The sequence below is a fragment of the Theobroma cacao genome, chromosome 9 (assembly GCF_000208745.1).
Source record: "Theobroma cacao cultivar B97-61/B2 chromosome 9, Criollo_cocoa_genome_V2, whole genome shotgun sequence".
Lineage (NCBI taxonomy): Eukaryota > Viridiplantae > Streptophyta > Magnoliopsida > Malvales > Malvaceae > Theobroma > Theobroma cacao.
The window spans coordinates 34,785,199-34,797,874 of NC_030858.1; the positions used below are offsets into that span (position 1 = coordinate 34,785,199).

Below are 12,676 nucleotides of genomic sequence, written 5' to 3' on the forward strand. Positions count from 1 at the left end.
GAAATTGCCAGTTTAAGTTTCTGTTAAGAATTAAAACAGCTAAACAGCGCCTCAAATTGAGGATCCCAAATCCAAATATGTAAAAAGTCTGATTTTCTAGCTTGTGAATGAGACGTAAAGAAAAGCAAAGAAACATTGATGCAATCGATGATCAGAGAGTAATAATAATACACTAGTGGCTACATTGAATCAACATTATAATGAACCTGAACTTATAATGTACTCTTTTCATCTTTTACATGCCAGAGGTCGCCTTCTGCTATATACAAAGCACTTACTGGCCCATGATAGGCCACTAATCCCTAAATTTTAACGTCCAGATTATAAAGAAATTAGTAACCCTGACTAACACATGTTTCGCATCTTTATGGCTTAAGCTCTGATCAGCCCTCAATCTTGGCTAACAACTTTAATCACCTTGAACCATTATCCTCCAAGGTCCACCTGCTTCCCCAGTGCCATCCAAGATTGCGAGGTCCCAAAATACTTGATTTCAAGAATTACAAAAGCTACGGGAATATCCATGCAAGAGAAGTGCAACAAAGATCTGCATCTTCTTAAATGGTTTTAAGTGAAAAGCATTTTCAGTTCCTCAATACGGGCTGTTCGTACTTCTTGATCAGTTAAGGCACCAGATATCATCCTTTGCTTGCGTGCTTGCACTGCCTCCATTCTTTCCTCCACTGTTCCCTGCTATCACATCCGTCAAAGAAAAGCAGAATCGAAACAAAATAAAAAATGTGAGAACAATGCAAATGCTAGGTTCCAATGTTCAATGTTTGTGACATGGCATGATGATTTAAATTCAAAGTTTCAGCTGAATTCTAAGTTTAACCTGTCAAGTACCTAAGGCACAAAAAACAGGGCAGCACACAAATGGCAATTTCAATTCAGTTGAACAAGGTTCTAGCGTATTTATGGTTTCTTTCAAATGGACAAATATATACCTTGACAATGAACCTTTTGATCGCCACCCTTTTAGTCTGCCCAATGCGATGGATGCGCATCACAGCTTGTTCCTCTACAGCTGGATTCCACCATGGATCCTGCGTAAAGGCGAATCTTTACTAGTCAATCATCAACAAGCAAATTACCCAAGCACAACACAGAAAATAAGTCAGCTATATTATTTTTTATTACTATGCTTAAAATTTGCTGAATGATACCGAATCTAGATGTGACTCTTGATCAAATATCAAATAATAAAAAGCACCAAAAATGATTGCACGTATTTAATAAGAAGCAGAGTACAATACTTATGTGTTCTACATACCAAGACAAAGGCATTGGAAGCTGCAGTTAGGTTAATTCCAACCCCACCAGCCTTCAATGACATCAACAACACCTGATCCAACAATGAAGCTAAAGATAAAAGTCAAGCTATCTAAAGAACCAGTAAATCAAACTTCATCCAGGAAAGTTTTGTCACCGACCAGGATGTTGCTATCTTCTGAAAATTGTTTTATTACTTTTTCACGCTGCTGTTGATTCAAAGTCCCATCCAGTCGAAGAAAGGGAATGTTACTCCTGGACATTAATAAGAATTATACTAATATGAGCAACAAATGTGAAAGATGAGTAGATTAGTTACAAGAAAGACAACTACATCACTGTCTATTCATGATGAACAAGGTCAAAACACTTGCTAGGACATAACAACAGAAGTGGGGAGGCGAGGAAGAAAGGAGCTGAGAAAAGCATGCAATGCCAGTATGCCATCTTTAACTATATTTTGACCTAGTTAAACATTGTTTGCATCAAATCAACTTGAACAAGATTCAGACAATTCAAATTCTGTTATATGTGCCCTTACATCACTTGAATTAGTAATAAAACCAAGTTCAATGACATTTTGACTTCAGGTTTGTCAATTTTGATAAATGAATTGTTTATATGCTCCTCCAAATCATAAAAATATAGACAATGCATAGTTCTGCTTTTTATGAAAGAAATACTAATTTGAGACAATTGATGAGCTTCAACCAGATATTACCTACTAATGTTAAATTAGGTAGAAACAATTACCGAGTAAGAGGAACCTGCAAGAGGTCCAAAAATGCAGTCCACTGGCTGAAGAGGATGCTCTTAGAGCCTGACGAACGAAGATTTTCAAGTTCTTGCAACAGAACAACAACCTTAGTTGACTCCACCCAATTTTTCTCGATATCAATCTGGAACCGACTCTCAGTTGGGGCTGTAATAAGATCTTGCCTAGCAACAGTTTTCCTGTATGGTATAAAAAATAACACTCTAAGAATACAGATTTCATAGATTCATCTTAAACTTAACCAGAGGCCATAAAAAAAGTAAAAAAAAAAAAACTGACTTCAAGATACCTACAAACAGGACATAAACCAGAATTTGGATTTCGCCAACTTGCCAAGAGGCACTCACGGCATAAGCGGTGAGCACATGGAGTCAATACAGCATCTTCAAAAGCTTCGAGACATATTGGACACTCTGCTTGTTCCCCCTTGCGCAGCTCTTCAACCACCTCTTGAACAAATGCCCTCGAAGGCAAAACTTTGGCTTCCCCTTCCAGGGTATTCTGCCCACCTCTAAGGAATCGTTTAGCTAGCTTATTCAGATCTGAGTATTCTTGTGTATCTCCCCGGCTAGACACATCAAAATTACCCATTACCATTCAAAGACAATGTTTGCTTATTTTATAAAAGATGCAATTAATGTTACTCATAAGAATGAAGAAGCAGTTGCATTTTGCTCCTGTTTCAGCTATTGACTTTTACGCCAATATAGAAATTTGTAAAATAAATAATCCAAGAAACCACAATCCTCAAAGTATTGCCTAAATAATGACAAAAATATCAAAGACAATAACGATAATAAGGACGACCACAAAATCAAATCAACTCAGAAACAAAATCCATATAATAAGTTACAGCCGGATATCAGCAACGAAAAGGACTGTCAAACTCCTTAAAAATTCAGGAGACAAAATGTTTTGAGTATACATCTTCCAAACTAATTCTGTCAATAAACTTAATTTGAGCAATGGAGATTCTTTCTAAGCTATAGACCGGCTAGTTAGACTAATAGACAGCCATCCTGCCAGCCTCTCCAAACACCACAATGGCACCACCACACATCATCATCATCATCACAATCACACTAGTAAAGACCAGAATAGGAGGGAATAAAGGTAAGCAACAGACCTCATCACAAGGAATGGATGATCACAACATTGACGTAAACGTAGAAGTAACTCCAAAATAGAAGCATAATTATGAAGAACACGTCCTTGCTCAACAAATTGATCAAACTTCACCTGAACAGATACCCACCAACACATAACAGTTATAAAGTATATAGGCATCATGAAATGTAAATGAAACCAATAGATAAAAAAAATTATACCTTTGATCTTTTAAATAGGGCTTCATAAAAGTCTTTTTCAGCTTCAGTGAGCTCACAGTATATCACCTGAATATCAGCTGGAGGGAGGACTAGAATTGGCCTATAACAAACAAAAATTTAGGAGCATAATCCATAAAAAGCGCAAATGAGACAACTAAGTATCCTTAACCAGTTTACTCACTTGCCATCTCTATCTGTGCTACACTTTGTTCGCCTTAACATGATTGGCTTTAAGATTGATTGAACCACCTTTAGCCCTCTCTCATCACCCTCCTCAAATGGTTTTTGGATGAGTTTGTTCCACCTAAACCATAGCTAGTTAGCTACAAACTGTGAGATATAAAAAATGCAGAGAATCTTATTTGGTATGGTAAATTCAAAGAATCTGCTTTAACATAGCCTAAAAATGCATTTGCGATATTAACAGATATATAGAAGCATACTATAGAAACGTTCCATGTATTGCACAGATAATGTTAATGTTCAACATGAATACATACAGTTAAAAAGCTGCTCTGTCTTGGAACCGAAGAGAAATAAATGTGAATTATAAAGCTAATATAATTTGTAGGAACTGCAAGCAGAGATAAGCATTTAAAACTAAAATCTCATTGTGCTTTTTATAGTATGCAAAAAAAATGCAAGAAACAATCATATTCAATTTTACTGTTTCAGTCTTCCTATGAAGGAGATGCTTAAGATCATATCCTACATTTTGCAACAAACAACTTACGAAAAAAATTACCAGGGCCAGTTTCCCCAAGGTTCCACCCTCAAAAACCGGAGAAGACTGTATAAATCCTCCAGCTTGTTCTGTGACAATAAAATTTTCTAGTTAGAAAGCATATAAAATTAATTTAAATATCACAAAGCCTAAAGCTCTATGAATCTAAATATGTGTAATGAAAATATTTTGAGTAAGCATGAAGAAAAACATATACTGATGGGGACAAGCAATTAGTATTACCCTTCACATTTTCCAATATATAACAGAAATCTACTTCTCCAACAGCTTAGCTACAACAAATAGCTTGAGAAACAATTACCACAAAGCAAAGAAAGCTCTGCTTTAAGCACAAAACAATAAATGTGAAATTTAGCACTTAGCATATGATTATGCAGTTAAGACCAAAACTTCATCTCTAAATCTGAAAGAAATCAATTCTCTCTGATACAAGCACAAAACAATAAACGCATACAAATTTTAGAACTTAGCATATGATTATGTAGTTAAGGCTGAAATTCATCTCTAAATCTGAAAGAAATCAATAGACTGCATCAATTAAAGATTCCATAATCATTACAGAGAAATTCGTTCAAATTTTGATAAGTATAGATCCCTAACAACAATAAGGAAATGGAAACCACTCAATATTTGTACCAATAAGTATAGGTGTTTCATAAGTATTACATGTCACACATCACTCAATATTTGTACCAAAGGTATATTAAGCAACTGGAAACCACAAACTCACAATGAGGAAACAAGCCAAGGATCCTTAATTAGGATCATTATTTAGAGAATTAGAGCATCATCAGGATTTAACTTTACAATAAGGGTTATATTGGCAATTTCCTATTTATTATGGGCTCTAAGACACAAACACTTTAGTTTGTAATTTTCATTCAACTTTTGGAATATTGTACTCTCTTGTTTCCTTTTCTTCCTAGCTTTATTCTTTTTCTTTGCCCAGTTCTTCTCTTCCTTCTCTTTCCCTCTGAACTCTTCGTTTCTCTTCCTATCCCCTTCTTTCTCTCTCCATATTCCATTCCTCTCCAACATGTACTATTTACTAGAATGGGTGAGGCAGTTGCTCAGCCAATATAACAAGAGAAGAAAATGTAAGAAAAATCAATACATACTCAGAAATTTTCTCCTTTCACTTCCATACATGAACAAAAGCGGGATAAAAAGAAACCTAAATAACAAAAATTTGCTATACCCATTCAAGAAATATTTAAAACCAAAGGATGACTTTACATATTTTTCTAAAATGTTATCACCTGGATTGGAGTGCCTGTGAGACACCAGCGACGATCAGCAACTAAAGCAGTGGCAGCCATGGAAATTTGACTTTTAGAGGACTTTATGGTATGTGCTTCATCAAGAACAACCCTGAACCACCAAACTGAGTATAGTCCTCCATTATCTTCAGAATTCTAAAAAATAAACAACAAGTCACATTTTACTTATGTATAAAATATGCAGCAATTTCAATAATAATAAAAGTAAAATTCTTCAACCACCTCTGCTGAAAATTCTGAAGCTAGAACTCCATATGTAGTAATTACAACATCATTCTGAGCAAGAAGTTTTGCATCCTTTGGCCTACTTTGTCCATAATGAACATATAAAGACAAAGACCCTGGTTGCACATGAGTTTCAATCTCTGCCTGACAATACCCAAATGTTTAGAACCAAACTCAATAACAGAAAAGTGAAGAACTAAGCAGATACTCCATAAATATTAATAGAAGTGCTGAATTCAAAATATAAGATGTTACTATAAGCAAAAATCAAGATGTTACCATAAGGTAAAAAACATAAAGTGAATATACATCAAAACTGAAAAAGCAAACCTTCCATTGGCCAAGAAGAGTCATAGGACATATAATCAGATTGCCACCATTCACAAGTTTGTTCTTTTGCTTCAACAACTTATCAAAGTCACAGAATTTTGTTGCATTTTTCACGGAATTTGATGATTGGCCAAAAATATCACTGACTTCACCACCTTGATCAGAAAGCTGATCTGGGGATTGACTATCTGATAGACCACCTCTTTCTGAATAGGTTACTAGGAGGGCTATTGTCATGATTGTCTTCCCAAGACCCATAGCATCCGCCAGAATCTTCAAAAATAAAGGAAGTTAAGACGCAGTAAAAATGTAACAGGAGGGAACTAAATTATGTAGACAGCAGAAATGGTAAGGACATACTCCTCCTCTAGCCATTTGGTTTGTACTTGGGAATTCTATTGTAGCATCACCAGTAAACACATTCAAGTATACAACAGGCTCCCCCCTATAAAAAAGATACCCCATCAACATCCATTAACACGATAAGTGGAAGTAATCAGCTAAAATGATCATATGCCATACTTATCTGCTAAGCGATATGCTTCCCAGCAAGGGTGAAGGGTTGTAGCTGCCTCATCCAAGCAATGTCCCTTCTCCACCTGAATCAGCCAGTGGAGGGCCTGCTTTTGGTAAGGGCGAAGTTCACACTGGAGGGTGCCAGGGGGATCCATTTCCTAAAACACAAAAATTGTCATGTGATTTTGCCTATCATTAGTAATGGCATGCACCATGAACCCTTTCCAAAAATGACAATACCTCTAACTCAGAGTTATCTCCAACACCAACAATATGGTCAAGATCAGCATCAGAGATGGACTCCTCATTTTCAACCTCATTTCCACTTTGAGATTGATTCTTAAACCTGTTTGTAGGTAACAATGGGGTATGAAGACCAGAACCATCCTGTTTGCACAATATCATTCAGGAACTCGACTACTAAAAATCCACTATTATTGAAATAGTAAACATAACTATTATTTTCCTACCTTAGTTTCCAAGGGTCGCTTCTTTGTATACAAATCACCAGGAGCTAATTCTGCCTAATTATCATAAAACAACAATAAAGACATTGCTCATTGAAATATTTGAGAGAAAAGCATGGTACAATACACACATGGGCAATTTTTTGCTTATTTCATGATAATTATATCAACAGGGTAACCACAACCAAAACAATACATCAAAACTTAAGCAAACCATTACCTTCTTAAAGGGGGTTAAGCCAAGCAACCGGAACAAATTTGGGAGAGGGTGAAAAACAGATTCCTCAGTGGAATTGCTGGCTGCCTTGAGTGAAGTCTGCTGATACTTATGGAACATGGAACTATTAATGTACACACTGAATCGAACCAAAGATTCACAGTCATCAAAACCAGATTGAGTAACAAACTAACAAAGAGAAACTTTCAAACTAACCACACCTTAAAGATAAAACAATAGTATCCATAATTCCCAACACATCCGGAGCTGATTTGCACCGCCCCTCAACTTTAACCTTTTTATCCCTCACAAGCGGCAACAAACATCGTGCCCACTCATTGGGTATTCTACCAATCTGCCAAAACAATCAAATGCATTTTAAATTTTTAAATTTCAAAAATATTATTTCTTTTACATTCAAATGCCATTTTTTGCTTCCATAAATAAAAAGTAAGTAGAAAAAAATAAGTGAATGATTACTAAAATTTCAATTCAAATTTTTTACCTCCCCAGAGTTCTTGGTAGAGAACCTAACAATCTCTGAACAAGCCGCTGCCGCTGGCCTTCCTCTCCCAAAACCTTTCCCGACTGGCCCGGCCGGACTCGAGCTGCTACTCTTCAATGGAAACGTAAAACAAACTTCATCCCCGGCCTTCACTTTCCTCCCTTTACTCGTTGAAAGTCCGGGTACTTCGCTGGAGCCCACAAGCCACCAGTCATTTTCAACCGTAGCATCCTCTTCATCTTCCACAATACTTGCACCACAAGTAACATTTCCATTACTACTAAAACTAGAATTCTTATAATCTTTACCCGATTTCTTCGGGTTTACACTAACCGACGTCGTATGGGAGCTCGAATTTGGAGTCTCGGGTTCGGGTTGTTTCTCTCTGGGCTTTAAATTGGGAGGCGAGTCAAAAATTATGTTGATGGCAGCGGTGGCGTCGTTTTTGGCCAAGTGTAGGGCTCTGATTATGTCCATCTCGGAATGCTCTAATCCGACGATTGATCGGACGGTTGAAATGAGATCCTCCGTCACCTTGCTTCCTCCCATCGGGTTATCCCTTAAAACCCTAACCTCGAATTAATCCAACTTGGGCGATTTTGATTTTCCGTAGTTCGGAGGAGACAGTTCCGCCGTAGTCGAGCGAGAGAAGGGGATTTGAATTTTGAGGGCTAATGCTAAAATGCGCGGCGGTGCATGTTATCGAAAAGGCGGGTATGTTTTACATATGGCGGGAGAGTGTCAGTGAAAATTAAAGGGGACAACCAGATGATAAAGACGAAGTGTGTGATATTCAGCTGACGCGTCACCTTTTCCCGCCACTTTTATATTAGTGCAATGCAAGTCTGCCTCTACCCCCTCTTTTCTTTGTTTTCTTTTTCTTTTTTTCGACTTTAGAAAAGCTTCGATCTTGTGCTTTTAGTTGTTAAGAGTATTTGGGGATAGATATAGACTATACTTTGATTTACAATTAAATTACTTTATTTGAATCACAAATTACTCTATCATTTAGTAAAATTACGTGGTCCAATGATTGACTCTCCAACATTAAAGCATTAAGTTTTTTATTTGTATTACTATTTAAAGTAATAACGATTATTGTTATAATTGAAAAAAAAATTCAAATCTTATTTTTTAGATAAGAGGATCATAGTCAAATATTCGAATGCAATAACCATTATTGTTTTACTTTCATATTAAATTCAATATGAATGAAATTTAAATAATATGTATTATTAGTCTAATTAATTACTTTAGTTTTTTTAATTTTTTTGTGACATTTTTAATTAGTTAAAAGATTCAAGGCATAAGATAATGTTCGAAAAAGCCTTTAACTTTTTTTTTTATCTCTAATAATTATACTAATGAAAAAGCCTTTAACTTATTTAAATTATTTTTTATTTTTTTATTATGTTCAATTAAGTATTTATATTTTTATTTTTGATCAAATAAGTCTTTATGAATAATAGTTGACTAATTTTCATCAGTTTAAATATTATTTGTCATTTTATACTTACATGAAAATGTCACATAATCATATTATCATGCCATATTAATATACCACGTCATCATCAATTATAATATGTATACATGCTACATCATCATCAATTATAATATGTATACATGCTACATCATCATCAATTATAACAAATCAACATATTATGTCAACGTCACATGACATAAAATAACAAATTGCATTTTGACTAAATTAACAATTAATTATAAGACTTATTTGACTCGAAATAAAAATATAATGGTTTGATTGCACGTAATAAAATAATAAGAGCTTATTTAAATTTTTTTAAGTTTAACAACGTCTTTTTTAAGTGTTATGCATTATTATGATCATTTTATGTCTTTTAGCATGGCTCTTTAGGGCATTTTGACCACTTAGATTTCTTTTATGGCATCATCATAGACAATTGCTTTTTATCTAATGTCATTTTTTTTTTGTAAATTTCAAGAATAATTTGAGTCAAATCATTTTCAAATAATATGTCTGATTTTTAATTTTAAACTTTTTAGGTTTAATTTAATTAGGCCTTAATTGGATTGATTATGAGCTTAATGAAATAGAACAATTAGATCTTAAGCTAGATGATCCAAATTGCAATAAACCCAATATTGTGGAAAAATCCAAAAATACAAAAATCCTTAAAAAACGAAAATCAAAAAATGAAAAAAAAATACTAAAAATACTATTGAAAAAAAGAAAAAANTATTGTGGAAAAATCCAAAAATACAAAAATCCTTAAAAAACGAAAATCAAAAAATGAAAAAAAAATCTAAAAATCTATTGAAAAAAGAAAAAATGGAATTTGCCCTTATCCCATATCTTTGATTTTATTTTTCTCTAATATTTTAGATCTTTATGATCTTATCATTTATGATTTATCGAATTTCTTCAATTTTCTCACTTCCAAAGTTTTGAATCGATTTGATTTTCTTATCCTTGTTTTTTCAGCTTAGAGGGGATAAGACCCCATGTTTTAACAATAACAAACACACAAGAATCACACACAATAAATACAACCCTAGGAGAAGAAAAAAACTTGCAAGGCTAATGTTTTTGTGTTTGAGGCTTTGGGGGGAGTTTTTGAATATTTCAATCTCTGAAAAGGTGGCAAAAAGGTAAAAGAGGCAAAAATGGAGTTTTTTTGCAAAGATCAACGATCAATAATGGTAGATCTAGGTTTTTAACGACCTCATTTTTTTGGTTTGAAGAAACTTGAGTTAATTTTAGAAAGGGTACACCAATTAAAAGAAAAAAGTTATATAAGTATCAAGGATAGTGTTTTTTGTAGTTTTGATCAGTGACAGATGATGGTCAATATTTGAGATTGTAGAAGAACTAAAGAGAGAAAGTTGAAAGGTAGAGAGAAAGAATAGAAAAAATAATGGTTGATGTTACAAATCTCATAGAAGGTGGTTCTTGGACTTATAAATAAGAGTCTTTTGCCAATAGACATGTTTTTTGGATTGAAAATATGAATCTGTGACAAGTGATATCAAAACAGACTCAATTATTCTCATAAGAGATGCTGGGATTGAAATATACCTGGATTAAGATAAGGTCCCTCTTCTCTATGAGTAAAAAAGTGTTACACAATTAAATAGAATAAAATATCACGAATCTTATATCTCTAAAAGATAATATAGGTTTCAGGGTTATAAGTAAAAGCTTTTATCCACCTAATATGTATGTTTGCTGGGTTGAAAATGTAGATATGTTACAATTGATGGGTCATGTTAAGGAAAAGGAAAAGAAAGAAGAGAAAAGAACAAAAGTAGGGCGAAGTCGGCCTGAACCAAATCAAGATACCCACTAATAGCCCAATGTGTGTGGTAAGCTCATGAAGGTTTTAGCCTAATACATTTGGGCTTGTTTCTTTATTCAAGAATAACATTTGTGTCTACAATTTGATAATATAGTTTACATTTGGCAAGATTGAGAACAAAATTAATAAGAGACCAAGCCCATATGTTTTTAGAATTAACAATCAATGGGTGCCTTAAAATTTTTTAAGATAATGTGTGAATACCTTTTTCTATAAGTCATACTCATTCATAATCAATTAAAAAGTGTCTTAAGTTAAACCCCAAGTACATATAAGAATCTAACAAAATCAATATCGATAAAATGCACTCATTATTTGAACCGTGACTCATATAAAATTTTAAGAAAAAAGTAAAAAAAAACAAAATCGATACTATTCCCTTAAAAAATCCTTCCTCCTTAATATAAGAAAATATAAGAGGTTTATGATTGAAATGGGTTTGGAAAATAGATGCTTAAGTGAAGAGACAAAAGGCAAAAGACAATGTTGTTTTGACTTTTCCAAACACATTAACACAAAAAAGGTACTCCTTTTTGTTATAGAAATAATAATTAATTACCAATAAACTAGTCGAAGTATTTTTTTTTTCAATCATGAAAGACACATCAACACAGATTTGTTACACATAATGGCTCAAGTATGAAAAAGGAGATCTGCACCTTATCCACCCTAATTCATAAGAAAAATACATCATTAAAGATTAGGAAGAAAACGAAAAAAATCACTACCATGCAAGATACATATTCTTCCTATCAACACCAAGTTTTACTAAGGAATCTGCCAAGGCGTTTTCTTCCCTTTAAGTATGAATAAATTTGAACTATCCCCCCCATTTCCTTAAGGAAGCTGTCAATTTCGTTGAAGGTCTACCACCATTTCCATGGATGCCAGCCCATCTTAATTAGCCAATTAATCACAACTTTCGAGTCTGATTCACAATTAATTTGCATTTTCCAATGAAAGATGAGGAGACAAAAACCTTGAGTGCATATTTCATAGCCATCAACTTAGCATAATTGGATTCATGCACACTTAAAAGGTCAAAGAATAGCCCTCTAATCACCCTTATCGCGTCCTTCAATAACATAGTGTTGATAACACAGTGATCAGATAGCTAGTGATGAAATCTTCAAGTTGCATTTATCTATTAATGGTGTTTATCCTTAATAACACTGTCACACCCCAAAAGGCCAAGCTTTCCCTTAAACGACCCATCAACATTAAATTTCATGTTATGTCTGTCCGATGAAGACTAAAAAGCCAATACTTCTCTTCTCTACCAATTTAAAAGAGGTCCCACACTTCCATGGCTCAATCCACCAACTGATATCATCAAAGTCTACATCCCCTTCAATTGCTTTTACCTAAGACAGTGATCTCATTTTAATGAGAAAGAGGATTTCTCTCCTGTCCCATGATTTACCATTAAAGATGATCTCATTCCTTGCCAAACCAATATAACCACATTGTTGCCTTACAAATCATCAATCATATTGTCGTGACGTGCGGGTCCGGTAACCCGTCCGCCAGACGCGGGCGAAAATTAAATATGTGTGGGAGTCGCCACCAATCTTTTTTATCTAGGTGTGATTGGTCACCTATTAACTCGATTCTTAATCGACGAAGCCCTAAATTAATTTTAGGTCCGTCGAAAGAACGAGAACTGATCCACGTTTTT

The 12,676-nt window shown here is 34.3% G+C and overlaps 1 protein-coding gene across 2 annotated transcripts; it reads right to left on the reverse strand.

The window, feature by feature from the left end:
• Window positions 117-8,593, reverse strand: LOC18590411 (putative SWI/SNF-related matrix-associated actin-dependent regulator of chromatin subfamily A member 3-like 2). Of its 2 annotated transcripts, XM_007015906.2 has the most exons (20): window positions 7,661-8,580; window positions 7,377-7,510; window positions 7,159-7,294; window positions 6,942-6,995; window positions 6,712-6,858; window positions 6,478-6,629; window positions 6,316-6,400; window positions 5,956-6,228; window positions 5,623-5,769; window positions 5,380-5,535; window positions 4,121-4,188; window positions 3,557-3,679; window positions 3,376-3,475; window positions 3,174-3,286; window positions 2,337-2,615; window positions 2,026-2,226; window positions 1,434-1,527; window positions 1,274-1,345; window positions 948-1,046; window positions 117-690 (listed from the first exon to the last, which is right to left on the reverse strand). In XM_007015906.2, the coding sequence occupies exons 1-20, from the start codon at window positions 8,207-8,209 to the stop codon at window positions 568-570; spliced, it is 3,105 nt and encodes a 1,034-aa protein (XP_007015968.2). In that variant the 5' UTR covers window positions 8,210-8,580; the 3' UTR covers window positions 117-567. The 2 variants fall into 2 exon arrangements, with proteins under 2 accessions (XP_007015968.2, XP_007015969.2); XM_007015907.2 differs by lacking the exons at window positions 117-690; window positions 948-1,046; window positions 1,274-1,345; window positions 1,434-1,527 and having other exon boundaries at window positions 2,135-2,226; window positions 2,341-2,615; window positions 7,661-8,593.